At 40.5% G+C, this 26,542-nt stretch overlaps 1 protein-coding gene across 1 annotated transcript in view; it reads right to left on the bottom strand.

The window, feature by feature from the left end:
• The window catches only part of stxbp5l (syntaxin binding protein 5L), a 135,091-nt gene that overhangs the window by 52,370 nt on the left and 56,179 nt on the right, over positions 1-26,542 (bottom strand). Inside the window, exons 5-6 of the mRNA XM_069662688.1 lie at positions 15,241-15,375; positions 9,103-9,166 (exon numbers count right to left, since the gene is read on the bottom strand). Of these exons, the coding sequence (XP_069518789.1) occupies positions 9,103-9,166; positions 15,241-15,375 (199 nt within the window). The remainder of the gene's footprint in view (positions 1-9,102; positions 9,167-15,240; positions 15,376-26,542) is intronic.

Raw genomic sequence — 26,542 nt, 5'->3', positions numbered from 1 at the left:
CCTTATCAGTGATATTTGAATAGCTCAATCAATTATATTTACGTGCATTTTAGAGTCACCATGTTTTATCAAATGCTAACTGTTTTGCATCATCTGTGATTGGTTAAGTTAGCAGTAGTTGTTAGCTAGCAAGTGGATAGCATTATTAATAGCTGCATCTGCCACAGAAAAAAAAAACTAAACAAACTTGACAGTTGGAACGGGGATGGGATAATTTAAAGTAGAAAGGAGGGTTATCTTTGAGAGGAGAGCAAGCTGATAGTGTTAGTGTTTACATACAATTAAAACATTGATTTCTTTTACTGTTAATTTCATAGCCAGTGGTTAACATCAACCAACTTATCAAGCACCTTATTTCAAGATTTGAAATTTCACCGCAAACATTAATACAGGTGGTACAGAAAAGCAGCTAGTATTTGTAAAGTTACTGGGCTTGTTGTTGGGATATTTTAGCCTAATTAACAACACTGCATAACATGTTTGATTATGCATTTGGTTAGTGTTAACACTAATTTTGAATGTTGAGGAAATGACTATCTGGCGTAAAATTGTGTAGGCTACTTTTATTTTTACCCGCATTGGCAGCAAAAATGTTCCCGTGTCAGGTCTGTGGTCATAACTGTGCCACGATATTAGTTTATGTAAGGCACATGAGAATTCATAAAAATACACCTAATTTAACATTTAAGTTTGTTTTGCCAGATTGCAGTCGGACTTTTCAAAACTTTTTAACTTTTAAGTGTCACACTTACAGACATAAAGACAATTGTGTGGTGAGGCCTAGGTTGTGTGGTTTAGTTGAACTAACATGTCAAATACACATCAGAGAGAGGAAAACAGTTGCTTGTCCTTATAGACAGTGTGACAAGAGCTTTACAGTTTTATCTACATACACGTCACTCATGAGTAGGAAACATAAAAATGGTGCTGAGGAAAATCTGGTTGATTCAGTTGTGAGTCATCTCCCATGAGAGTGAACAAGAGCAGTCTGATATGCCGATTGATCCTCCCAGAGATGCAGATGATGAGCAATCAGAGGTATATGCAGAAAATGCAGCCAGTCACATTTGCTTTTCAAACTGAAAGAGAAGTTGGTTACACTTGGGGTTTCGGAAGCTGACACAAGCAATGTGATCAATGTCTTGAAAACAGAGGATCTCTTTAGAGCCTGCAACACTCAGTCATTGAAGATTGACAAGAAAAGAAAAACTGTTTTCAAGAACAGCTTTAATTATGTTGAGCCAGTTTAGATTTGTCTATGTCAGAATGCAGGCAAAGAGTGTTTTGCTCAGTATGTTCCTATTAAACAAATGATTGAGTCTCTCTTCAATTGTGAGTCAGTGCAGGTACAATATAAACAAGTACACTCCAGTATCGGTTCTAAGGATATTCTTCAGGATGTGTGGGATGGCAGAAATATTGCAGAGAATGTGTTCTTTCAGACAGAGATCAGGATGCGTTTGAAGTGGAAAACCAACTAGGATCTGGGAAGAAAAAACACAAGATACTTGTATCTCACTCTTGCAGATCTAATGCCACACAATAGAATGAGCACTGATCACATGCAACTTGTTCTGCTCTGTAGAGGACAGGACTTTAAGCATTTTGGGCAAGACTTGGTTATGGGCTCCCTTGTCAATGACCTTAAAGATCTTGAGATCAGTGGTGTTACCCTGTCTGATGGAAAGGTCTACAAGGGAACTTTGTATGCCATTGCAGGGGACGACTTTTTGAAGGTACTGTATCCTCTAATCTGGCATTGTACTGTACATTAACCATCTTGTTAAGGTGGATAAACAGTTCAGCATCTGTATCTCAGCAACGATGCTAATGACAAACCTTGTGAGGTAAATCCAGAGGGTTGTGCAAAATTGGTGTTTGCTCAGAATGTTGCCCGTCTTGATTGGAGACAAAATAGAAAATCCAGGTGACAACGAAATATGGCAGTTAGTTTTACAACTTAGAGAAGTTGTGGAGCTCATTTGTGCACCAGCCATTTCAACTGGCCAGATAGCCTATCTAAGAGTTCTGATTTATGAATATTTGCATTGCTGAAAGCAAGCCTTTCCTGACCACCCACTGAAGCCAAAACATCATTATGTCAGTCATTATCCAGAGCTCATTGTCCAGTTTGGGCCACCCACTTGTCTATGGACCTTAAGATTTGAGAGCAAACACACATATTTTAAACAGTGTTTGAGGAAATTGCGTAACTTTAAGAATCCATGTTCTACTCTTGCAGAGAGACATCTGCTTCTACAGACCTTTCTGAGTGCTGGCAAGTTCTTCCCTCCAGCTGTTTCAGTGGAGAAGGGGACACAGTTTTTCGCAGGTGACTACAATGATGACATCAGAGGGGCAGTTGCACATCATAATTTTGAGGCTGTAAACACTCTGATAGCCCATGAAGTGACTGTGAAATGTACCAAATAAAAATGTTCATTGTGATCGATGATGATGATGATGAGGGGCTTGTAATTGGAAAAATCAAAGTGGTTCTCGTTCATAAGGATTCAGCAGTATATTTTATTGCTGAAAAGTAAAATGCCATGCGTCTTCCTGACATGGGTGACTATAGCCTTACACTGATTCAGAGAAGCTACTGTTGTGTTAATCAGGAGAATCTGCTAGATTACTATCCCTTGCCTGAGTACACTGTCTATGGCACACCGATGATAATTCTTCACCATTCTTTCCCTTTATTCCAAAATAATGACTAACTTGCGTGAAGACATTAAGGAGGTCATATGCAAGACTTGGCCAAATCTTTCTGAAGAGACCCGGTGGCAAATACTTTCTAAACTTCGGAGCTATGGCTTGGAGTCAAAAGAAGATTTAAAATACGTGAAGCAGGAAGACATTGCTGATCTGTTACCCGTCATTCAGCTCCGAAAACTCCTGAGTGCATTTAAATTAGGTAATGTATAGTTAATAGATCACTATGAATCGCCATGTCAATTCAAAAAGTACGAAAGACTGTGATTGACGGGGGCTGGACAGCCTTTTAACGGTGAATACTGAATACTCAACCCAGAGGAAACTAATCACACTGTGGAGCAGAATCGCCAAAGACTGGTGGAGATTTACAGACAGGAGGGTTCAGGTGGAACTGAAAGAGCAGAAGTCAAAAATCTAATGGAACTCACATTCTGTCTACAACGTCGTCATATAAATGCACTTCCACCACCTGACATTGAAGATATGAGAAGCAAATGGCCTTTTCTTTTCACTCAGAGGTACATATATGCTAATTTTAAGCTGCTCACAGATGTCAATGTGCTTCGTAGTTTGGAACTCAGTATGGAGGAATGTGGGAGAGCCATCATAGAATAATTTAGGGGAAAACCTACAAACAAAGATGTCAAGGATTTTCTCTCTAATAGTAAAGATAATGAGATGGCACTTCATTCATTGTTCAGCTGCTCATGGCACACTTTGGAGAGGACCTAGCAGGGCTGGTCCTTCTTACAGATGTAAGTGTATATTCTCTTTCTTGCCCTGTGTTTTAAATTTGGAATGCCATATCAATTTATTCACAGCAGGTAAGTTAACTGAGGACACTTCAGAAGTCCACTCCTTTTACCTCTAGGTTACTCTCACCCAGTGTTTTCTGATTATTGACCCTTTTTTTTATTTTCCTCCTTAAAAAACACATCATGGTATTCATTAAATAGATGTCTTTTTCTGTTCACCAGGTGTCTGCCACCTCAGCCGATGTGGAGAAAACCCTCACTCTACCTGCAAGTCCTCGCCTGATACTGCTTGGTAAGCATTTCATTGCTAGACATGATTTATATCAGATTGGTCATTGGTCTTTGGGTTTGCAGATACCTATGCGGTGGTGAGACGCATTCTGCAATTACTTTAAGTTTCAGGTGGAACAGGGCAAGTCACTATTGGACGCTGGATGATCACTCTTGAGGGTCGTGTCATATGTGAGGGCATCACACCAACCTTTGTGACAATGCTGCTGTGTTTTCAATCTACTATGTATTCAACCTTCAGTATCAAGAGGAGGCGACCTGTACTCTGGAATTCATTCAGAGGTAAGATTCCTTTCATTTCCTTGTCGTCATTATAGGTTTTTTTGGACAATTGCAATTCTTTAACCTGAATTCGCTGAATTACACTAGTGTATTGCCATGCAGTGAAGCCGGTTCTGATATCACTCCGCCTATAAGCTTGAATAGAGGCATAATATGCAAACTGGCTCCAGTGCGTAGCAATATACTGACAATTTTCAACAAATAAAATAGTTACAAGATATAGAGGCCTGATTGGAAAATCAAGCAGCAGAATTACACAGTTAGTTAGTTGTTAGTAACTCCTATTACCTTATGCTAGAAAACCCAAACTACTCCTTTAAGACTACAAAGTGTTCCTAAAAGTTTTACATTCAGTCTCTCATCTTAGACTATTCTGATTTCAGGCGCTTCAATTGTATCAATCCAGAGAGAGGAACAAAGGCGGTCCGGGGCAAGGTTGTGTCCAAGAAGACGGGTGTGATCGTCCAGAAGAAATCTACTACAGTCAATCCACACGTCTCCACACCACTGAAGAACATCATTGAGTTTGAATGGGACTTCATATAGGTCAGTGAGCTCTCTCTGTCTCTTTCTCACTCCGCGTTGTTTTGATAGACCGACATTAACACATTAAGCCACAATCATCATTGATTCTTGTGTTATTTCTTATTAATAATTTGTGTGTTGCTTTTTAACAGTGGCAACACTGGAACAAATCGAGGGAGAGGAACAATGACCAGCAAGGCGATGATCATCTCTACCTGACGCAGAAGATTCCTCTTTGAATTAGGACTGTCCACAGCCACCCAGACTCTGAAGTTAAGCATGCACCTACCTCACAGGACTCTTTTAAAAGGTGAAACACAAGCCTACCTCACAGCACTCTTTTAAGAGGTAACAAACAATGCCTACATCACAGGACTCATTGAATAGGTAAAACACTACCTTACCTATTGTTTTTGTCCCCAAATGTTGCTATTGATGCATATTTTCAAAAAGTTATTACAGATATTTTCAAATGTTCTTAAAGCACATTTTAATTGTTCTTAATTGTACACATTGTTTTCCAAATGTTGCTATTGATGCCTAATTTCAAAATGTTCATACTGATGTATATTTTCACAGACAGCGGAGAATATATTTATACAGTAAATGTAGATATTGTAGACATATAGTCACATATAGTAAGGGGCAGTCTCTGACAATGCCATTTAAAAAAAATTGTTTATTGCCATTGTTATGAGCAGACACTATCAGGCAGTTTTTATTTTGCTACTCAAAGTATCTTTGGCCTGTTTCTCTGGGTCATCCAACATTTTTGTTGTTGTTTTTACAGTAGCAGTATAAATGTTAACAATGCCCTTTTAAATAAAAGCCTATCTGATTTCTATCCTTTCTAAGTTTTTTTATTTCTTATTTTGCGTAATTTCCATGATAATAGATAATTTAAGCAGACGCCTGTAGCCTACAGAACATTTAAGTTCTCATGTTTATTGCATTGATTAATTTTTTTTGTATTATTCTGAACTGCTACATTGAGTTATTGTATTATTAATTATGCCTGTCTACAGTAAACAGTGAGAATTTAAAGTAATCAGTTAGTAACTCCCTAACCAGAATGTTACTGTAAATTCAAATAATCACAGAAAAATACTGCATTTTATTTTTACAGTTATAGGCTGTAGTTATTTCACAGTATGAGTACTGTCAAATAACAGTAATGTCTGTGCTGCCAGCACATTACTGTTATTTTACATGAAAATTCTTTACAGTGTGCCTAAATGATTGTAATTCATTCATGCTCATGTCTATTCCCTGATGTCAGGTTTATTTCTTCATAATTAGGAAGCTGGTGGGACTTTAACGCTCATGTGGGCTGGGGGACTTTAACGCTCATGTGGGCAATGATGGAGAAGCCTAGAGGGGGGTGATTGGGAGGAACGGCCTGCCCGATCTGAACTCGAGTGATGTCTTGTTATTGAACTTCTGTGCTCGTCATGGCTTGGCCATAAGAAACACCATGTTTGAACATAGGGCTTCTCATAAGTGTACCTGATTCCAGAGCACCCTAGGCCGTAGATCGACTTTGTGGTCGTTTCATCAGACCTGCGGGCGCATGTTTTGGAGACTCGGGTAAAGACAGGAGCAGAGCTGTCAACTGATCACCACCTGGTGGTGAGTTGGATCAGATGGCAGGGGAGGCTGCGGGACAGACCTGGTAAACCCAAATGTGTAGTGAGGGTGAACTTCTGGGAACGTCTGGGGGAGGCCCCTGTCCGCGAGGTCTTCAACTCCCACCTCTGGAAGAATTTCTCTTGCATCCCGGGGGAGATTGGGGACATGGAATCCGAATGGGCTGTGTTCAAAGCCTCCACTGTGGAAGCGGCTACTAGGAGTTGTGGCCAGAAGGCTGTCGGTGCCTGTTGTGGCAGCAACCTGAGAACCCTTTGGTGGACACCAACGGTGAGGGAAGCCGTCAGGCTGAAGAAGGAGGCCTTTCGGACTTGGTTAGCCCAGGGGTCTCCAGAGGCAGCAGACGGGTACTGAGTGGCCAGAAGGGCTGCAGCTTCCATGGTTGCGGAAGCAAAAACCCGGGTGTGGGAGGAGTTCAGGGAGGCTATGGAGACGGACTTTTGGTTGGCCTCAAAGAAGTTCTGGCAAACCGTTAGACGACTCAGGAAGAGGAAGCAAGGATTGGCTCAAGGTGTTTTTAGAAGGGGTGGAGAACTGCTGACCCGGACTGAGGGTATTGTCAAGCGGTGGAAGGAACAATTTGAGGAACTCCTGAACCCAGCAAAAACCTTATCTGATGAGGAGGCAGAGTCTGAAGGTCCAGGGGAAGCCTTATCTATATCCATGGCAGAGGTCGCTGAGGTTGTCAAGAAGCTCCCCAGTGGCAAGGCGCCAGGTGTAGATGAGATTCGCCCTGAGATGCTAAAGGATCTGGACATTGTTGGGCTGTCGTGGCTGGCACGCCTCTTCAATGTTGCGTGGAGGTCTTGGACAGTACCTGTGGAATGGCAGACCGGGGTGGTGGTTCCCATTTTTAAAAAGGGGGACCGGAGGGTGTGTACCAACTTTAGGGGTATAGCACTACTCAGCCTCCCGGGTAAAGTTTATTCTAGGGTGCTTGAAAGGAGGCTCCGGCCGATTGTCGATCCTCGGATACAGGAGGAACAATGCGGATTCCGACCTGGCCGTGGAACAGTGGACCAGCTCTTTACCCTGGCAGGGCTGCTTAGGGGGGCAAGGGAGTTTGCTCATCCAGTCTACATGTGCTTTGTGGACTTGGAGAAGGCTTATGATCGTGTCCCCCGGGTGGTCCTGTGGGGGGTACTGCGGGAGTATGGGGTACCGGGGCCGTTGATACGAGCCGGTCGCTGTATAACCAAAGTGAGAGCTGTGTCCGCATCCTCAGCACAAAGTCAAACACGTTCCAAGTGCATGTTGGCCTCTTCCAGGGCTGTCCCTTGTCACCGATGCCATTTGTGATTTTCATGGACAGGATCTCAAGGCGCAGCCGGGGGGAGGAGGCTTTCCAGTTTGGGGACCTCATGATTATCTCTGCTTTTTGTTGATGATGTTGTCCTGTTGGCTTCATCAAGCTGGGACCTCCAGCAGGCATTGGGGCGGTTTGCAGCTGAGTGTGACACGGTTAGGATGAGAGTCAGCACCTCCAAGTCTGAGGCCATGGTTCTCTGCCGGACATTGGTGGATTGCCCCCTCCGGGTGGGGAGTGAGTCTTTGCCTCAAGCGAAGGAGTTCAAGTATCTCGGGGTCTTGTTCACGAGTGAGGGTAAAATGGATCGTGAGATTGACAGGCGGATCGGTGCAGCATCAGCAGTAATGCAGGCGTTGTACCGGACCATGGTGGTGAAGAGGGAGCCAGTCGATCTACGTTCCAACCCTTACCTATGGTCACGAGCTTTGGGTAGTGACCGAAAAAATGAGATCGCGGATACAAGCTGCCGAAATGAGTTTCCTTCGGAGGGTGTCTGGGCTCAGCCTTAGAGATAGGGTCAGGAGCTCGGAGATCCGGGGGGAGCTCGGAGTTGAGCTGCTTCTCCTTTGCGTCGAAAGGAGCCAGTTGAGGTGGTTCGGGCATCTGGTTAGGATGCCTCCTGGGCGCCTCCCTTTGGAGGTTTTTCCGGGCACGTCCAACTGGGAGGAGACCCCGGGGCAGACCCAGAGCTCGCTGGAGGGATTATATATCCCGTCTGGCCTGGGAACGCCTCGGAATCCCCAAGTAGGAACTGGAAAATGTTGCTGGGGAGAGGGACGCCTGGGTCATCTTACTGAGTAGGCTGCCACCACGACCCGGCCCCGGATAAGCGGAAGATAATGGATGGATGGATGGATAGGAAGCTGGTGCTGAAGGCTATTTCGTTATCACAACATGGAATGAGAAATAAGTTTTGATAATAAAAAAAAAAGAGGGAAGGACCATCCATCTTCTCTTTGCATCTAGGCCATTAAAACCTTTTACAAATGTGTTAAGGACACTTTGTCTTTTTATGCAGTGAGTAATGGCAGATTGTTACAAGAGTAAAATTCATACTTTATTTGTTTATCTGCGCAGCTTGTCAAGTATGATTTCAGAGGAAGAGAAATCCACTGGGAAAATCAATATGCTCTTCAATGACCTTGTTACTGCCTGGCTCACCTTTGTTACAGCAACCTGAATTTGACACTTTTCCTTCCAATTTGACTGCAGCTTGACCCTGAAAACCCCTCCTCAACGTAAATTACCTGCAGGTCCCTCACACATTTCCTCTTCTGTGTGTAAAGGTGAAAGCCAAAAGACAGAAAAGACTGTGAGAGCCACAATAGGAGAGGAACACTGTATAGAGAATGATTTTCTTTGTGTAAGACGGATAGAAAGCAGGGTTGAGAGGTAAGTAATAAAGAGCAGGTAAAAAGATGGAAAGTAGATAGTTAGAGAAAGAAAGAATAAAGACACAGGACAGAGGAAGGACATATGTATGAAGAGGGCGCCTCTGTAGCCTCTGGTATCATTGGAACTGGTGTTTGTTGAGAACCGGGGCATCGCTAATAATTCTTTTATCTGCCTACTCACCTTGCCTTCATCCTTCGGGCTGTCACTCAAATGAACCACAGGTCCTGGATGAGTTTTAGTTGATCTGTGACAAGAGGAGAAGAGAAAAGAGAGGTGAAAAAGACAGCAGCAGTGATGCAGTAAAACAAAATGGTAAGAAGACTCTAACACATTAAGAGCGTACATGAAAGTGCAAAGCAGCGCGGCGTTTATAGGAACTAGAAAAAAGTTACTCACTGAATGTGTTTTGATTCTGCAATAAAAGACTGTATTAAAATGGAAAGTATATGAAATAATAGTTTCACTAAAAATCCACAATACAAAGATGTGCCTTTGTTAAGGAGCAAAAATTACAACCTACAGTATATTCTTTCTTTCTGTACTTGGAAATATCTGCATTAGGAAATTAGACTACATACAGGGGGAGCCATTAAAAGCTGCATGACGAGCTGCACCCAGCAGTGCTACTGAAACCCTGCAGTTCTCCTACTGTTTTATATAATGCAAAATCAATCCCAATTCTTGCTCTTATTCAAGAACATTAGCACCATGTCACAGTCAAATCCTACCAATGACTTCTATATTTCTTCACCTACATTAAATTATTTAGTTAGTTTGCAATTCCAAGAGCCACATCCTTAATCAGTAAGGTTATGATGCATAACACAAATGCAGATAGAATGAGATGTCATGTTCGTGTGATAAAATGCTCTCCCAACCAAAACTTGCAACCATAAAATTAATTGCATGAGCATTGCCCAATGCATCTCAGACACAAACTGTGCAAAAGAACCCCTTAGTATTTGGCTTTCAACTTCACTGTAGCAGCCACAATGATATTTTAGTATAATGGCTGAAATGTGAGCAGATCTGGGGAGCTGAGTTTAAGTGCCACTGACCATTCAGATGGACATGAATGGATTTATGCTGCCAGTGGAAAATAAACACTTAAAACCACAGCAAGCTCAAAATATATGTATATTTATATAGTCTGATCAGGTATACCAACAAACCATACTCCTATCTAATCATTGAAGTACCACACTGGTTACACAAATTCTCCACAAAGCTATTATACAGTTTCTTATACAAAAACCATGTGCATCAACAAACACACGCACACACACACACACACACACACACACACACACACACACACACACAAACTTAGATGTGGACACAGTGCGTCATGGATGACTCTGAGTTCTGAGATTACAAGTATTAAAAAATTATTACGTTGTTTGAGATGAAAAGCAGTTTTTGAATTTTGGATAGAGAGGGCTTTGATTAAGGGTGGAAGGCTTGCTATTGTATGTAGAAGGCTGTTTCCTTTTGTTGGAAAAAGCTATAAAACTGTGGAGACAAATATATAAGCAGCAGAAAGTTGCTGGCTGACTTAGTGACTCCTGATTAAGTTTTCCTTTCAGCTGACAAGGTCAGTCTTTGAAATGCTCACAAAGTGATTCAGAATGTTTTAAAAAAAAAAGCAGATACAGCGATGAATAGTGTTCATCTGAGAAATTCTGAGGCCATACAGCAGAATTGTATAAAACTCCTACATTTTTTTTTCATGATAGAGACAGGTTCTGCTGAACGAATTGATAACAGGAACATATCGCCCACAGATTCAGTGGCTCATGGCTCTCAGATTTGGTGCCTATTAAGAATTGTATATTTATTTATTTTATTAAGCAAAGTACGTCCACATCCAACTCCACTTGCTTCACAATGGAATTCAGTGCATGTTTGTTGTTGTTTTAGTTTCTTTCTGTGTTTTCTTGCACTGATTTCGAGTAATACTCCTGATTTCACTGTAATACATAAAATGATAAGCTTTTTTATATCTTGTTGTAGTTAGTAACAATGCAAGTGTCTACATAACAACCACAATTGAGGTGTGATGCCTATGAAGTGGTTGTGGAACAGCAGCCGGAAGAGATGATTATGTTTCTCTTCAGACATGTAATCGTAATGTATATCAAAAGCATGGGCAAAATAGTTAGTCAAAATATTTCATTAAAAGATCTCTGGTCTTGTTAATGAATGAAATAATCTTAAAAATTATGTCAAGAAATGTCAATTTACAAAAAAACAACTGCCTATTGTGTGGCAAGTGATTTGAAAAACAACTGTTTCCCAGTGTATGCTGAAATAACCTCTATGAGGTTATAGGTTTTTTGTCATACCAGCGTGTGCTCACACATGCATGTACTTCAAACTATTTCTACATGCCCCAAATAGCTCTTGTATCTGTTGATGATGATTTTCAGACCACAGGCTGCATGACTAAATTTATTTTATATAACAATCATGTGTATTTGTGAATAAAATTTGGTCCACATTTCAGTCCATAATACTAACCAACAAACAAAGGCTAATGTCGACTGATCCAAGGCAAAAATATGAGAGAAATTTCCCACTAAACGGCTATACCTTTTTAATGACAATGTTTGAGCCATATAGAAGATTAGTTTTATATTTACATTGTGCCTCACTTGAATATAGTTGTAAGTTATATAATTTAGAATATATTTATATAATATTTGTTGTCTTATTTTTTATTGATAACATAGCAGATTTATAAGGATATTTGTGCTCTCTTAATTGTTTAATCCTGCTATCGTAAATGGTTGCTGGTGTCTTAAAGAACAGCAAGTGTAGTAAAGTGCTGCGTGTGGCACCTGTGGGCGCATGCTCCATGTATAAGGAATTTAGGCAAGCAGGACGGGGAGCACCAGTTTTTCTGACCAATGCCAATTTGTATAAAAGGCATGTAGGGTTAAAGTCATGACTGGAACAAGTGGAAGTTTGCCTTTAAAGGAACACGTGTCAGAAACCTCACATCCTGCAAGAGTGGCAAAAAAGTTTTTATTTAAAGTTGCCACTACAGACAATGAAAATTTGATTGCAAAATAGTAAATGCGAATATGTTTTCAGAAATGATAATCTGCTTATTCCCAAATAACGTTTCCACATGATGACAAAATTATTTTTTGCAAATTGGTGATATATTTTTAGCGGGCAGGGTTGCTGTTACAATATATATTTTTGATGCAACAAATGTCTGGGACGTTCTTGCCACAATCTGCTTCTATCCCCTCCAGCCACATCCCAACTTCCCCAGGTTCCTTAGTTGCCATTTTTCACCAGTCCACCAGATACTATTATCAGATAGATATCAGTCTTTTCTTCCTATTTTCCAGATCACAACCATCGTCCCTGCAATCATCTCATTCACCTCTCCGGAGCTTTCACCTCTTCCCCCCCACAAGTACCTTACTTCCTAAGCCACTGGATTAGTATACCTGTCCAGATCCTTTGTTTCTCTGATGGTTTGTAAATTTTGCTCTGTACCATGGCATGTTAACCTTTAACCTGGAATCCTGTGCCTGCCTGTCTTATTATCCTGTGAGCCTTGAAACCTTATCTTTGTGAATAAATTATTAATCTGCACCAACTCTACATCCTTTGTCTGCAGTTGGGTTTTATTCCTGTTGTCCTGCTCACACCAACCATGACATTACTTGCACTTAGGCTTATTTTACATCATAACAGCAGAAATAGACATGCCAATGTTGATAAGAGCTGACATGGTGCCAGACACAAACACAGGATTCCATGAACTGCAGCAGATTGTATACTGGGGTGCCATGTTTTGCCACTTCTCATCGCATCTCATTTTGGAAGTAATCCACTGAAGATGAAATTGTGCATTAAATATGTTGCAAACCCATTTGAATTTCAATGAGAGCCCAGCCCTGTTTGGATTTTCTGATCTCAGCTAGAACAGATGCTGTTCAAGATAGCATTTGTATAAAATTATTGCATCTGGGAATGATGAATGATGTCACCGAAACACAGTGAGAACACAAATTTAAAGTGAACACACACACATGCACACAAGGGACTTTCTCCCTTTCTACTGCAGGAAATATAGTCACCTCATGCCTATTCATGTTCAGTGTAAAACCTCTGTAACAAATCAATGTCCCCTGTTGATCTGTGTTTTGATGAGAGAAGAATTATTCCTCTAGAATATATATTAAGCGAATGCTTAAGCAGAACATAATTTAGAGTGTATAGCAATCTATTGTTGAGATGTTTACTTTAATCAGAACAGAAAAGTTATGACCCATATTCCAACATTAGCTATGGGGGACATTATTTTTATCTGATATCCAAAAGGTATTATGTTAATCATTAGATTTCTGCTTGTCTATCACTTGTGTACATATGTTAGTCAGTCGTATGCTTCTTAGTCTGTGGTTTGACACTTCAAACTACGATGTAGCTCTCTCTAGCATGATGTACCATTAAAGTTGTTTGACCTATTAAGAGTGAGACAAGTCTGGCTAGGAGGAGGTTGGAGTGGTTGGATGGGTCAAACACAGGACTGTCACAGATACAGTATGTATCTGGGCTGTTTTAGTGTTGACCTCTTTTTATACATTCTTTTTAAGCAATGTAATATTTCTTACATAACAATACTTTAGTTATGTAAATTACTTTACAGACATGACATAAAAATAACTATTATCTTGAAGTATATGGGTGAGAGCTAGAACGTCCTATGCTGATGGTTACGTGATCACACCCTGCAAGATCTCAACTGGTAATTTGGGGCTCCTGACGATGCTGGCTCCTGATTAATTCATTAACCAGTTAGGTAGGTTAGTCAACTGCCTCTCAATGGGCCAGATGAAATTGAAGGTGTAACTCTCACTATGCGGTGCAAAGGCAGTAACAGGTCATAACACGACGGGATACATAACAATATGAAAAAGGGTGGTAGGACAAAGGTAAAGGATTTTGTGAAAAACTGTATGATCGGGGTTACAAATAAATTGACATCAACACTGGGATCTAGTTTAAAAAGTCTGTCTGTAACCATTTGTCCACTTCTTTACTATTCTCTACTGTTTATATCATAACTAACTCACCATATTAAACTGAATAGCAAGCAGTAAACTGAGAGGGTTTGGACAGTCATCTTCAGTCCATGTCATCACTGACAGGTTTAGTTTCACACATCAGGTAATTACTTCCAAAAAAGTTAAAATATTATGTTATATAAGAAGGAAAAAAAGTGGTGGTGAGGTATGAAAAAACATATATCCTGTTAAAATCAAATCAACTGTCTTAGCCTCTGAAACTTTAGCAATGACAGCCCTCCCACACAAACAAACCCGTGTTATGACTGCTCACTACAGTATAGTGTTGGCTGTCACAAGGAAACAAGATGGCTTGGTTTGAGACTGACTTGTGACTGACACTGCAGCAGGGGACTTGTCAGGGTAACACCAGAAAAAGGCACGTGGGTGGGTGAAACCAAGAGAAAAAAAACGGGTATACAATTCAGATAAGCGCCATTTGTGTATTTGATGGCACTTTCAGTTGTCAATCTGCTGCACATGAGTGAACACTTGTAAGAAACAAATGTGCATTTCAACAAATAAATAAAGCCTTCTGTTGAGTGACAAGACGACCAAATGTTTAAGGCTTTATATGTCTTTGTGAAGTCTTACTGTCAACTGGGAACATTATCACAATAAAAAGATAAAGGCAGTTGATACAATGCAATTGTGGTGTTTTAACTGTGAAATGGAAACAGCTTCACAGCTTATTTAGTCTTCTGACAGTTGTTTAAAATGGGTTTTTCTCAGAGTGCAATTAAACTTCATACACTACTACAACTTAATAGTGACAATAGTTTAGCTTAGAAATTCTAGATGGCACATAGCTCAGTTTGTTATACCAACATTAACTAGGTCTGATATTCAGCATGAACACCCATAGGTTCAACAAGTAATTCAAACAAGTAATAGCACTGTTAGTTTGTGTGCTTACATGTTACTGAACAATAACACATAAAAACACATGAGAAATTGACACACCTTAAAGGGATAGTTTGGGTTTCCATTTACCATTTATATCAATTTTCCTAATTTTGATGTTTGTCACATATGAATTGCATGAACATCACATCCAGGCATTGGTTGTTATTGCCATTTGCTCAGCATTTGACAATTCTTTAACATCGTTTAACATTTTGCTGCCTGAATCACTGCTCTTCACACCATTGGCATGGTCAATATTATATATGTGGCATATATATGGCATTTTTGGTCCAATCCTGTATTTGTAGCAGGGGCAACTTACAGTTCTATGGCCTTGTTCCACATGATGACGTATCCGGACAAAATAAAGGACTCAATGTTGACGATGTGTGTGTTTCCACGCTCTGTCCCCACGTACAGCCATTTACTCTGAAAGGGAAGGTGGCAAAATGTGATCCTGAAAAACAAAACACAAACAAGGAAAGACTGTTAAATTTGAATAGTCATAAAGGGGTCACTTTTTTCTGGCTGTTTCTAGAATGTTTTCTCATTATATGTTTGTTTCAATGTCTAATTTTGAACATAAACACATTTATTTACAACAATTCTCATATCAAAGTTTCCGTGGGACAGTCAAAGTGCCCTAAAGGGCTGTACCGTCGTGTGTGTGTCTGTGTGTGTGTGTGTGTGTGTGTGTGTGTGTGTGTGTGTGTGTGTGTATTGGTATTAGAAACTGATAAGCCGCCGCTCCTCACAGGCTGACTCATTCTTAGGGCCCGATCAGACAGGACGCGCTTTGCAGGCTGTAAAACGCGAGGTGCACCGCACTGCCTTTTTTGTGGAAGTAAACACCCGATCAGACAGCGCGTTTTAGCAGCTGGGGGCGGCTTTTTTTCCTACTGTTGTTAAGGCAACCACCGAATCATTAGCTGTCATTAACCTAACCTTTACATTGTAAACTGACAGAAGGCTCGCCTCTCATTTCATCCGACTGGACAATGAGAAAAAGTGTACAGAGCGGAAAAAAGCGTGGCGCTCTGCAAAGCAAAAGCAGCGCGCAAAAAGCGTCCCTCTCATTGAAAACAATGACAAAAAAGCCGCCCCCAGCTGCTAAAACGCGTCCTGTCTGATCGGGCCCTTAATCAACTTTTAATCAAGTACTGGGCTGGAAAGTAAAAATCTTTTTTCCTCAGCAATACAGCACCATCTGAATAAGTATTATCGCCTACATTTACTTTTCATGCCCTTCATGGTGCCACCTCTGCTTCTCTCTTGAGAACTTTTGCACTCCGCCTGTAAGCCTGCTATACGCAGTATAAATAGTTTTTTAAAGAGCCCTTCAGAATAACTGCCAGAAGTGGAAGCCTGTTCTATTGCATTACACAGTGGCCTGCTCACATATGCACTTGGAACTATTTCACAAATGCTTACAACTCCTCTGTTATGATCATTATTCAGATTTTATACACATTAAGTCTAATGTTTTTTATGTTCAAAGAATATCATAACATTTTCATAACTGAGCATTCTGTGTCTATGAGGTACTTGTAGTTAAATAACTGCAACTCTTGACGCCGCCATACAGGTAGTAAGATATTCGGGGGAAAACAACGCATTTATTTATCAACTTTACAGATGGAAAACTCTAAAGCTCAAGCAACAAGCAAAGTTATCTATATGTCTTTTTACATTAGGGCCCGGACCAGAACAATGACAGTAACTTGTTAACCCATCATGATCTTTTCCTAAACCTAACTAAGTAGTTTTGTACACAAGTTTAACTATGTGAATCAGTTGTTATAAGGTTACTTTAAGGTTGTGACTTTTGGTTTCACACAGGACACAAAGATTTTCACAAATCAAGAATTACAATCAAGACACTTTCCTTGAAATTGAATAATCCTGCAAAGTAGCCATTGCACATGACTATATTGTGATGTCCATGTGGATCAATATATCATGCAGCCCTTAGACAGTCACTCATAGCTAATTTTAACTATACAGTTAACAGATGAACAGCAGGAAATATAGTTTGATTGTTAAAAACAATGAAAAAATTTTTTTTTGTGCATTTGTATGAAGCACCAAGAGGATGACAACTTGTTTTTATTTGTCACTTCTGAAATGAGAACGACAGAAGTGTCCACTTCAGGCAATCTATTTAATGAGTGTATTGTGTGAGCAAGGCCACTCGCTTGCAAGAAATCTTTGAAAACGTGCGTGAATCCCTTGTTAAAAAAAATCACTTAAAGCATGTTTAGTTTTACAGAATAAGTGTTGGAGCCAGAAAAGAGAGGAGCCTTGAGCGAAGAAAGTGACCACAGGGTTGGCTTAATCTACAGAGGGAGAGAGTGCAAAGGCCAGGCCAGGAAACAGGCCTTCCAAAAGGAGCAGCCAGCCTGAGGAGAAAAGTAGCCAGATGGAGGGATTTAAGGGTATGCCCCTACCCTGAGAAAATTTGTGTTCATAAAAGGGCACATTCTAAGGCCATTATTCTATCAATCTTATTTGTAGGTCTAATTTAAAAAAGATTTTCTTTTTTTTTTTACACAAAACAAGGAGAAAATAAAAGTGTCAGACAACTAACGTTGTAATAGTTCGAAATGTTTATTTCAGCAGCAGAACATAGCTTGTGTTGGCCGTCTAGGCTTATTTTACATGCAGAAATTTATTGAGTGATGAGATAATATCTTAAACCCCCGTATTCAGAGACTGCAGGTAGATGCTGGGGTGGTGGGGCTTAAAGTAAGAGCGCAGTACTGTGCAGGAGTAGCATGTATCTGCAGAGCCGGAGGCTGCACAGTCTAAAGCGCATGGCGCTAAGTGATTTTCGGCGTGTCTGACACACTTTTGCTAGTTACACGGCGCACAATCTAACCGAGGCGCAAGGCGCAAAGAGGTTCGCTTAAGTACCTGGATTATTCATAGGCTTGTTTTCGGCATAACATGAATCAAACCAATCTGAGTGTCAGCTCTCATTCTCTTTAAGAGCCCTGTGCGTCTGTAGGCAGGCGTGTTGCTATTTACAAAGCAGATTTTAGTCATTCTTCTTATATAAACCGGAACCCGACCGGCATATTTAACTAATTTCTTTCCACTGTGTTCTTGAACACGCAGAAAAAAGCACAGGTTACTGTACGATACATGTCGAATCACGGATTGATGTTAAAGCCACTGAAGCAATCCCACTGCCCAACAGAAACTAAAAAGGAAAAGAGGCATGCTGTGAGCATTTACGCACAAGGCACAGCATTAATGATTTAAATCTACAGACGGACAGGATCTTATGTTTATTAAAGTTGTGCATGCTGACCATCAAAGACAGGTAGGCTTTAAATGTTAATTTACTTGCTGTTGCTGCTGGATCACATGACTGTATTCTGTGTAATGGACACTCCGCGTAATGGGACTAACTGGAGAGTGTTTTAATATCTGTGGGCACGATTGTCGGTGCCACAGGGAGTTGTGTTAGAGTATGGTAATTAATTTACCTCCTAGTTGCGTGTGTGTGAGTGTGTCTCGGTTTTCGCTGTATTATAGAGAGTGTGCGTCTGAATGAGTGCGCAGTATGGAGAGCTTTGTGACGGTCTCGGTAGTTTCTGGCCCGTGTGTGGCTGGATTAGGAATGTCCCTGAGGTGAAGCAGGTGTGTGTGGAGGCAACGGTGATCTTGTCCACATCTTCCTGCACTTCTCAGCAGATCAGAAACAAACCGAAAGCAGTATCATGATTTAAGGAGACAAGGGAAACAAACGCTTGCAGTCTGTCCCTTAAATTACTTGTTTTCACCATATTTGCAAACACACCGCTTTTTCCTTATGAGTAGATGTGTGCATCCCTGTGTGAGTGACAAGCACAGACTCATGTTGTGAACTCTGCGATGTTTGTCCATAATGCGCCCTCTAAATAGCACAGATTGCACCATAGACTTCAGATCTGATTTTTGTTGGTCTAAGGCGCAGTCGTTTTCTGCGTCCTCTAGACAACAACGTGCCACCCGTTTGCCTGACCACACCTCATATCAAAACCAGCACGCCCACGGGCGCTATTGGTGGCGCAAGATCACTTGCTATTTACACAATGTGGGCGCTGGGCGTGAAAATGACGACTGCGCCAGGTGGAAAATAGTAATGACACCTGCGCTGTGCGCTTTGGCGCTTTGCGCCGGGTGGACGATGAATGAAGAAAAACCCTTTTAATATTACAATAAACGAATGTTAACTCTAATTTTTTAAGTATATTCATTAAATGTTAAATGATAGCAGCTGAGGTACACATTTTTACATTTTCAATTATTACTTTGAATGTAAATAAAGAGTGCATACATTTGCATCAAAATAGAACTTTTGATAAAATAATTAATTGGGGAGAATCCCCCAGATCCCCCTACTGAGATCTAAGGCCCAAGGGCGTCTGACAAAATAATGGGCCCTGTACACAAGCATCCTCTATGGGCCCCTACCCTCATTAACAGCTATTCAGGATTTTATCTTTCTGGACCCTTCTCACACAAGGGCCCTGTGTACTTAGGCCCCTATTTCCCCCAAATCCGACGCCCCAGCTAAGGCCCCACAATGTCCTCATATCCTAACACATTGTAGTAAGCTTAATCGACCTTTATCTCAATATCAAATCTAATGATCAGGTCTCTTCTGGATAACTGTGTTGCACACTGGTATGCAAAATATAAAATTATATTGTGTGGCAGAAAAGAAAATTTATTTTACCACTTGCAGTGGTGGCGCCAAATTCTAATCTCGCCCAGGGTGCTAAAATGGTCAGAGCCCTGGTATTAGAAATGGCTCTGCTGTAATAAACACAATGTAAATCATAGTAATTAATTGATGATCATGTCATTATGGCTTAATAAGAAAATGCTTACAACACAATCAAGTTTCTGCCAAATTTTCTGGTGTGAGACACCACAACACTGAAAATGACTTTCTGCTTTCTAACCCCAGCAGAACCAAACGTCTCAGCTGACAATGCACACATACACACAGTTTTTGACAGAGCTTGTGACATATAGACATATTTATCACCATGATTGCATTGTTTTAAACGCAGGCTACTACTACGACAAAAGTAGCGGTGTGGACTTGAATTAACATTTAAGTGTTGGCTGGCCGCCGGCACTCATGGAAAGCTCTAGAGCAAGGGTTCCCAGCAAGGGGGGGGGGGGGTCAACTCGGGACGAGCCGACGAGAGGGACGGCACGATCCATACTGTGATCCTAGCAGTTTATCTGAATTTATAATGTGATCCAGCAGTGAGCAATTTATAATCATGCAGCGCAGTGACTGATCTGTGTGTTTCTCAGGGTCTGCCCCTGAGTTAATAGCGTTGTAATCGGTCCCGCATTTCCGTGAATACCCTTTATAACGCATACAATACATCTTCACACGAGATTAGCCGGATTTGCATTTGCACCTGAATCAATAACGTTGCGATCCGTCCGTATTTCTGCGCACAGTTGAAGTATAAACTTCTTCTCTACAGGCTGTCATATGCCCATATGCTGTGCAGTTCATATATTTCACTGATAAACACAGAGCTTTAGACGGGCATCAGGCTTCTTGATCAAGGTTTCACGGGATGCGAAGCCAGGGTTGCCAGGTCTGCGTTTTTCCAGCTGAATTGGGCGACTTTTGAAGTGTTTTTAGAGGCGCGAGGCCTTGTGGGGTTGCACACTTCACACAACCCATTCGACGGTTCTGAATGGGTTCCGAATATTTGGAATGTCATAGACACCTATTGGGTTTCGCAGCCCGGTGCTGAACAACCTACGGCCCGGTACCGGTCCGCGGGCCGGGGATTGGGAACCCCTGCTCTAGAGGAAGTATTACTTCCCTTCATTGCAAGGTGAGCTAGCACCAGACTTTTGAACTGAATACGGGCGGCAACAGGGAGCCTGTGTAGTGAAAGGGGAATAGCTGTGGGGTAAAAAAACTCGAGGTTGATTAGTAGGCAAGCACCAAAGCTGCTTCAATAATCAACAATAATTGCTCTGGCATTACCATCTATCATCTTTATAATCACCTTAAAAAGGGAGGGAAGATCAGAACCAATAAGTCACTCCTGTCCATGCTGATTACCATGCATAGGTAGGTGCGGGGAACACTGGGCTCCTGACCTACAAACAACCACCCAGCAAGCAGCAGGATTATTAGATAGAAGACAAATGAGATGGCAGACAATTCAATAAGGATTTAAGGTGCTTGGGGAGATAACAATAATCCAACTGTCAAGGGGGCCTAGGGTGTTACATGGCAATTTATACTGTCTTGCATGTAATTAGTCTTAGCACAAATGGGTCATATTAAAACAAGATTAACCATCACAAACTCAGCACATTCTGGACAACATTTAGGAGCTGTAGCATCCATGCATATCAGCACTCAATTGCATGTCTTGTAACTCCCTTATAAACCCAACAAGCAATCCCACAATCAAGATTTACAAGCTACCTTTGACATCATGGCTTTAACAAGTGTAATTTACATTCCAGTGTTCAAACTAAAAGGTTCAACGACTAGAGCAGGATGATTATATATTACACAACTCAATAGTTACTGTTTGATGACATAAACTATTGCATGTACAGTACAACTTGTCACCTTTAACTTGGTTACAGCAAACTCCACAATAAAAAATAATCAAATAAACATTTTGTTTAACTCATTGCATCACTGCATTCTGCTGTGAGAACCTCTCATTCACCTAGCAAAATGTAGAGGAATAAAAAAGAGCAAGTCCATCCTACCACAGAGGCAGAATAAGGAAAGCTCAAAGTCCACAAAAATTCTCCTGACATCAGTCTACATCACAATGGATCTGTGTACAGAGCATTGTAATCTTCGGGCTGGATCAGTGTTGAATCATACATACACAGTGGTGGGTAGTGTAACCAAAAATGGCACTCAAGTTTACTTTAAAATTATATTTACTCAAGTAGGAGTAAAAGTAGCTATAGAAATAATTACTTGAGAGGAGTAAGAAAGTATCACGTAAAACAACTACTCTAAGTAGTGAGTCATTTCATTCAAATCATATTCCAATTAAATTAAATGATCTGTTCCAAAATCTTACCATGCATTTTCCAAACTATTCTGTCAGTAACTGGCCAAAGTCAGTTCACTTATTTTTTTTATCTTTTCTAACTGTAACAATATTCCATAAATGTTTTTCAACATTGCATGTTACAAATCGTCATTTGGTAGGCTGTCATTTGACCCAGATAGTTTGGTTTGACATACTTGTTATTAAACTGATATAGCCTAAAATGTTTCTTTGCAAAGCAAAAAAATATGTGCAGGCCTAAATATTTCTAAGCCTTTCTCCTGTGTGTTTCTCTCCATCACTGCCAGAAGGAAATGATGGGTGTTTCATGAGTGTATGCTTAAATGACAAACAGTGTGCACATTTGATCAGAAACATGAGGTGGCTCACCTTGCCCCACTCTCCCCTGATCCAAACCATTGCCTCAGTTTCTGCGCATCTCTTCTCATCTATGTTCGGTGGTTAGCTGTTGATAAGTTGCCAACTGGTGCTTGCAGACTACACTGATGATGGTTAACTTAGTAGGGGTTTGTTGCATTAGCTTATTCACTAGAGTGAGTATTCCTCCGTGAAGTAAACTCAAGAGCTCTCCCCAGCAGCAGAGACGTCGCAGACATCTGCTAAAGGATTAGACAGTGATGTAATCGTCGTCATACAGAAGTACCGCCGTCCGCTTCACATACACTTCCACGTATGTGGTGAATTCATTAACTGATCCTTAACAGTTATACTTCGGACTGGCAAGTGCTTAATTTCCAACCCTGGTGTCAATAAAAGTAGCGAGACGTGTGTAGCCCAATGTAACAGACTAAAGGTACATATTTTTTATCTCAAATTTACTCAAGTCATAATAAAAAGTATTCTACAAAACAAGTGCTCTTAGAAGTAAATTTTTTGGAAAAATTTACTCAAGTACATGTAATGGATTAAGTTGCACTGTGCATCCATCAAAAAATCTAACCTATGTTATATATAATTTATTTATTGCAAGTTTTTTTGGCCTCTGCTAAAGTCGACAATTTGGCACCAGGGATGATATTTCTCTGTACTGGGCAATTTACTCCCCTCTCTCTCATTTTTTCTGGAAACCTATGTTCACCTTGCTAAATATCAGATCGCAAACTTGTTATCTTTTTTTTTTCCACTTTTTCTACGTTTTACATCTTGTTCAATTCTTATTATTGCATAGCTTAATGACTTTGCCCACCTGATTGTGAACATATAGTGAAGTCTTATGAAGAAAAATTAAGCTGCTGGTGTGTTTTAGCCACACAGTAATATTTAATTTAAACCTAGTCTTGCTATTCAGCTCCTCCCAACTGTGTATTTCTTTAAATGTATTTGTTGATCAGATGTATATTATGAGGTGTGGGACGGTTTAAAACTTCTTCTTTCAACAGATACAACAGTGGTGTCAAACACATTTGTGGAGTAAATAAAAACAAATACAAAATTCAAAGTGGTTAGTAGGGTAACAAAAAAAGGAAAACTATTAAGAACAAATGACTGCAACAATTCAGGGTCTGGGAGCCATTAATAAAGTTCTAGGAACTGATAAGAAAGTAAGTTTAACTGATGAGTTAACTTACAGATTCTAACACTGTTGTACGAGTCTGGGACTCTGTGACTGTGTAATACAATGTTATAGGTGGTGAAATAAAGGAGTGTGGGACTCAAGAAAATAAATAATTGTGGGAATTTTAAAAAATTATGGTAAATTAGAAAGGAGACCATAGTTTAAGCATGTACTGTTGCATTGTTCTGAGGGGACCTGATCTGATATTATAATATATTATTTATTTGAATGTCTTATTTTTGCTTAATGTCATATTTCTTGTATTGCTCTTAATGTCCTTAATGTTCTGTTCATAACTGTGTTGCCTAAACTTGCCTTGCCTAACTTAAATAACATATAAATAGAAGTAAACAACAAGTAAAACACTTTCTTTTTTTTTTTAAAAGAAAATTTTTTTGGTCTTTTATGCTTTTGATTACAGAGAGCAGACAGTGGATAGTCAGGGAGAAAATGGGAATGGGCGGGAATCAAACCTGGATAAAACGCATGAAAGTAGGCACAAAATAGCCAAGCCCCGCCCTAAAATCAAGCCCGCCCCTGTGACAGGTATAAGCCATGCCCCTTTCACAAACAACCCCCCACCCCGTTAAATGCATAGGCCACGCCCCTAAAACAAGCCAAGCCCCTGTGACAGAGCCAAGCCCTGCCCCTAAAACCAAGGCCCACCAAACCCTGCCCTCTGACCGGTATAAGTCATGCCCCCAAAAACAAGCCTCTCTCATGTGATCAGGTTAAGCCGAGCTTCTCTCAAATCAGAGTCAACCTCTGCCCTGTGACAGGTATGGAAACTTAAATGAGATGCATTGACGCATAATTGCCAGTTAACAATATGACGTTAAATCTTACATAGGCCCACGGATCAGCACAAATCCCTATCCTAATAAGGAGTTGTCTGTATTTTGCTGAGTATGTTTCTGAAAGCTGCCAATTCTACTGTTTTGGCTGCTTGGTTGGCGCATACACTCAGCTTGAGCATCACTCTGGTTCCGGGGGTCTTTCGATAGCAGCTTTGTGTTCGCATGTTGCTTTTACGAGCAGTGGATAGGTGCTCCTGGCCTGGACACAGTTTGCACTTTACCATTAAATTATTGTCCTTCACGCAACAAATTCAAAGTAATGTCGATATCTCCATTCCTCAAAAATTGTAGGTTGCTCTGCCATTTTGCCAGGCATTTTTGCAATTTTGAAAGTTCTGTTGTGCAAGTAACGAGTATAGAACTAATTGTTTGATTAGTAACAGTAATGCGATTACTGAATTTAAGACAGTAATGCATTACATTACTCGTTACTGACAAAATGTGATGTGATTACAGAAACGTGTTACCTTGTTAAGCGTTACACCCAACACTGTTCCCTACTAGGGATGCAGCGATTAACCGGTTTCACTGTTAAGCGCTCTTTAAAATGTCACGCTTATTTAATTGTGAAGGCTCCGCTACACCGGTTTATTATGCTCTTACTCTCAAATAAGGGGTCGGAACATTATTTTTAGAGAAACCTGATCAGAACGAAAACAAAGTGACAGGTGTGATGCATCAGTGACGTGATTATCAAGAACCTGGAGGCTACGCTACCGTGATTATTTTTCAGACTATAATCGTACCATCAAAATCTCTAATCGTTGCATCCCTAGCACATTCCTCACATTGTGAAAACTGTGCGCTTGGTGCAGATATGCATGTACTGCTGATATAGGCTACAGTGTTACAAATGGCTATTAAGTCTACATTGTATAGCTCTTAAGAGACAATTTCACATAAAAACATGTAAAGTGATCGATGCTAGCAGTTAGCACATTAATGTCGGTAGTTTAGCTTAACCAATTGTCATTTAGAAACAGTTAGACGGTTAGTTAGACGCTAAGACGAATCCCAGAAATCCAAGGTCTATCTCACTGTGTTGTTCTCTCAGAATAACAATTTCTTGCCTGTTCATTATTTAGGCTTCATTCCGTCCGTCCAAATTCTGCCAAAAGCAGACATTCACTCTTTTTTGCTTAAAGTGTTTTTTTCCCCTTTTTCTCTCTTTCGCTCAGTATGCCCAACCAAAGTCCTTGAATTGTAAAAGCAATCTGATTGAATGTGACCCTTTTATTTCAAAGCATTCTTTTGTGTGTGTGGTAAATGGTAAATGGACTGTACTTATATAGCGCTTATAGTCTTTGCAACCACTCAAAGCTGTTTTTACACTCCATGTCACATTCACACACATTCAGACACTGATGGCAGAGGTCGCTACTTAAGTGCCCAACTGTCAAATTTAAATTAAAAAGAGCTTTATTGGCATGGGAAACATACGTTTACATTGCTAAAGATTCTAAGATCTAATTACTCCATAATGCAAGTGACACTCACATGTACTTATCACTGAAGCCAAATGGAATCATCAGTTAACTACACTCAAAGCATGCCTTAAGGACATTAAAGCCTAAAAGACCAGATATCTCCCACGTTGTACCTAATTCAAACAAAACGAGAGTTATTGTGATTGGCTCTTAACACTAGAAAAATATAATCTAATGTTATAGATAACCCTTGACTCTAAGGAAACTGAGAGTTATCCTTGATCAGCAAAAATCAGACACATTTTATTTAAAAGATGCAGAAAAACTAGTAAACGCCTTTGTTAGTCATAGGATGGATTACTGGAACTCACTATCAGGCAGACATATTTAGTCTCTGAAGACCCTCCAGCTGGTCCAAAATGCTGCTGCAAATACAAACATGAACTATGAAAAGAGGTCATATCACTCCCATATACACCTCTGCATTGGCTCCCTGTAAAATTAAGAAGCCCCTAAATGCTCAGGTACCCTAATACCTTTTAGAGGTAATACTTATAGAGTAATAGTTCTGTTTCATAGCTGTGCCATTGCTCTATCCATCCAATTCTTTGTGTCTCTTTTTCTCTCCTAAACCAAACGGTCAAGGCAGTTGGCTCTCCACCTAGAGTTCATTTCTGCTCAAGGTTCCTCCCTGTTGCCTTGCCGT

The sequence above is a fragment of the Semicossyphus pulcher genome, unplaced genomic scaffold, assembly GCF_022749685.1.
Source record: "Semicossyphus pulcher isolate SPU_LCO1_2020_fin unplaced genomic scaffold, fSemPul1.0.p SCAF_15, whole genome shotgun sequence".
Lineage (NCBI taxonomy): Eukaryota > Metazoa > Chordata > Actinopteri > Labriformes > Labridae > Semicossyphus > Semicossyphus pulcher.
The sequence above is the reverse complement of the archived record's forward strand: the minus strand, read 5'-3'. Positions and strand labels throughout refer to the sequence as shown.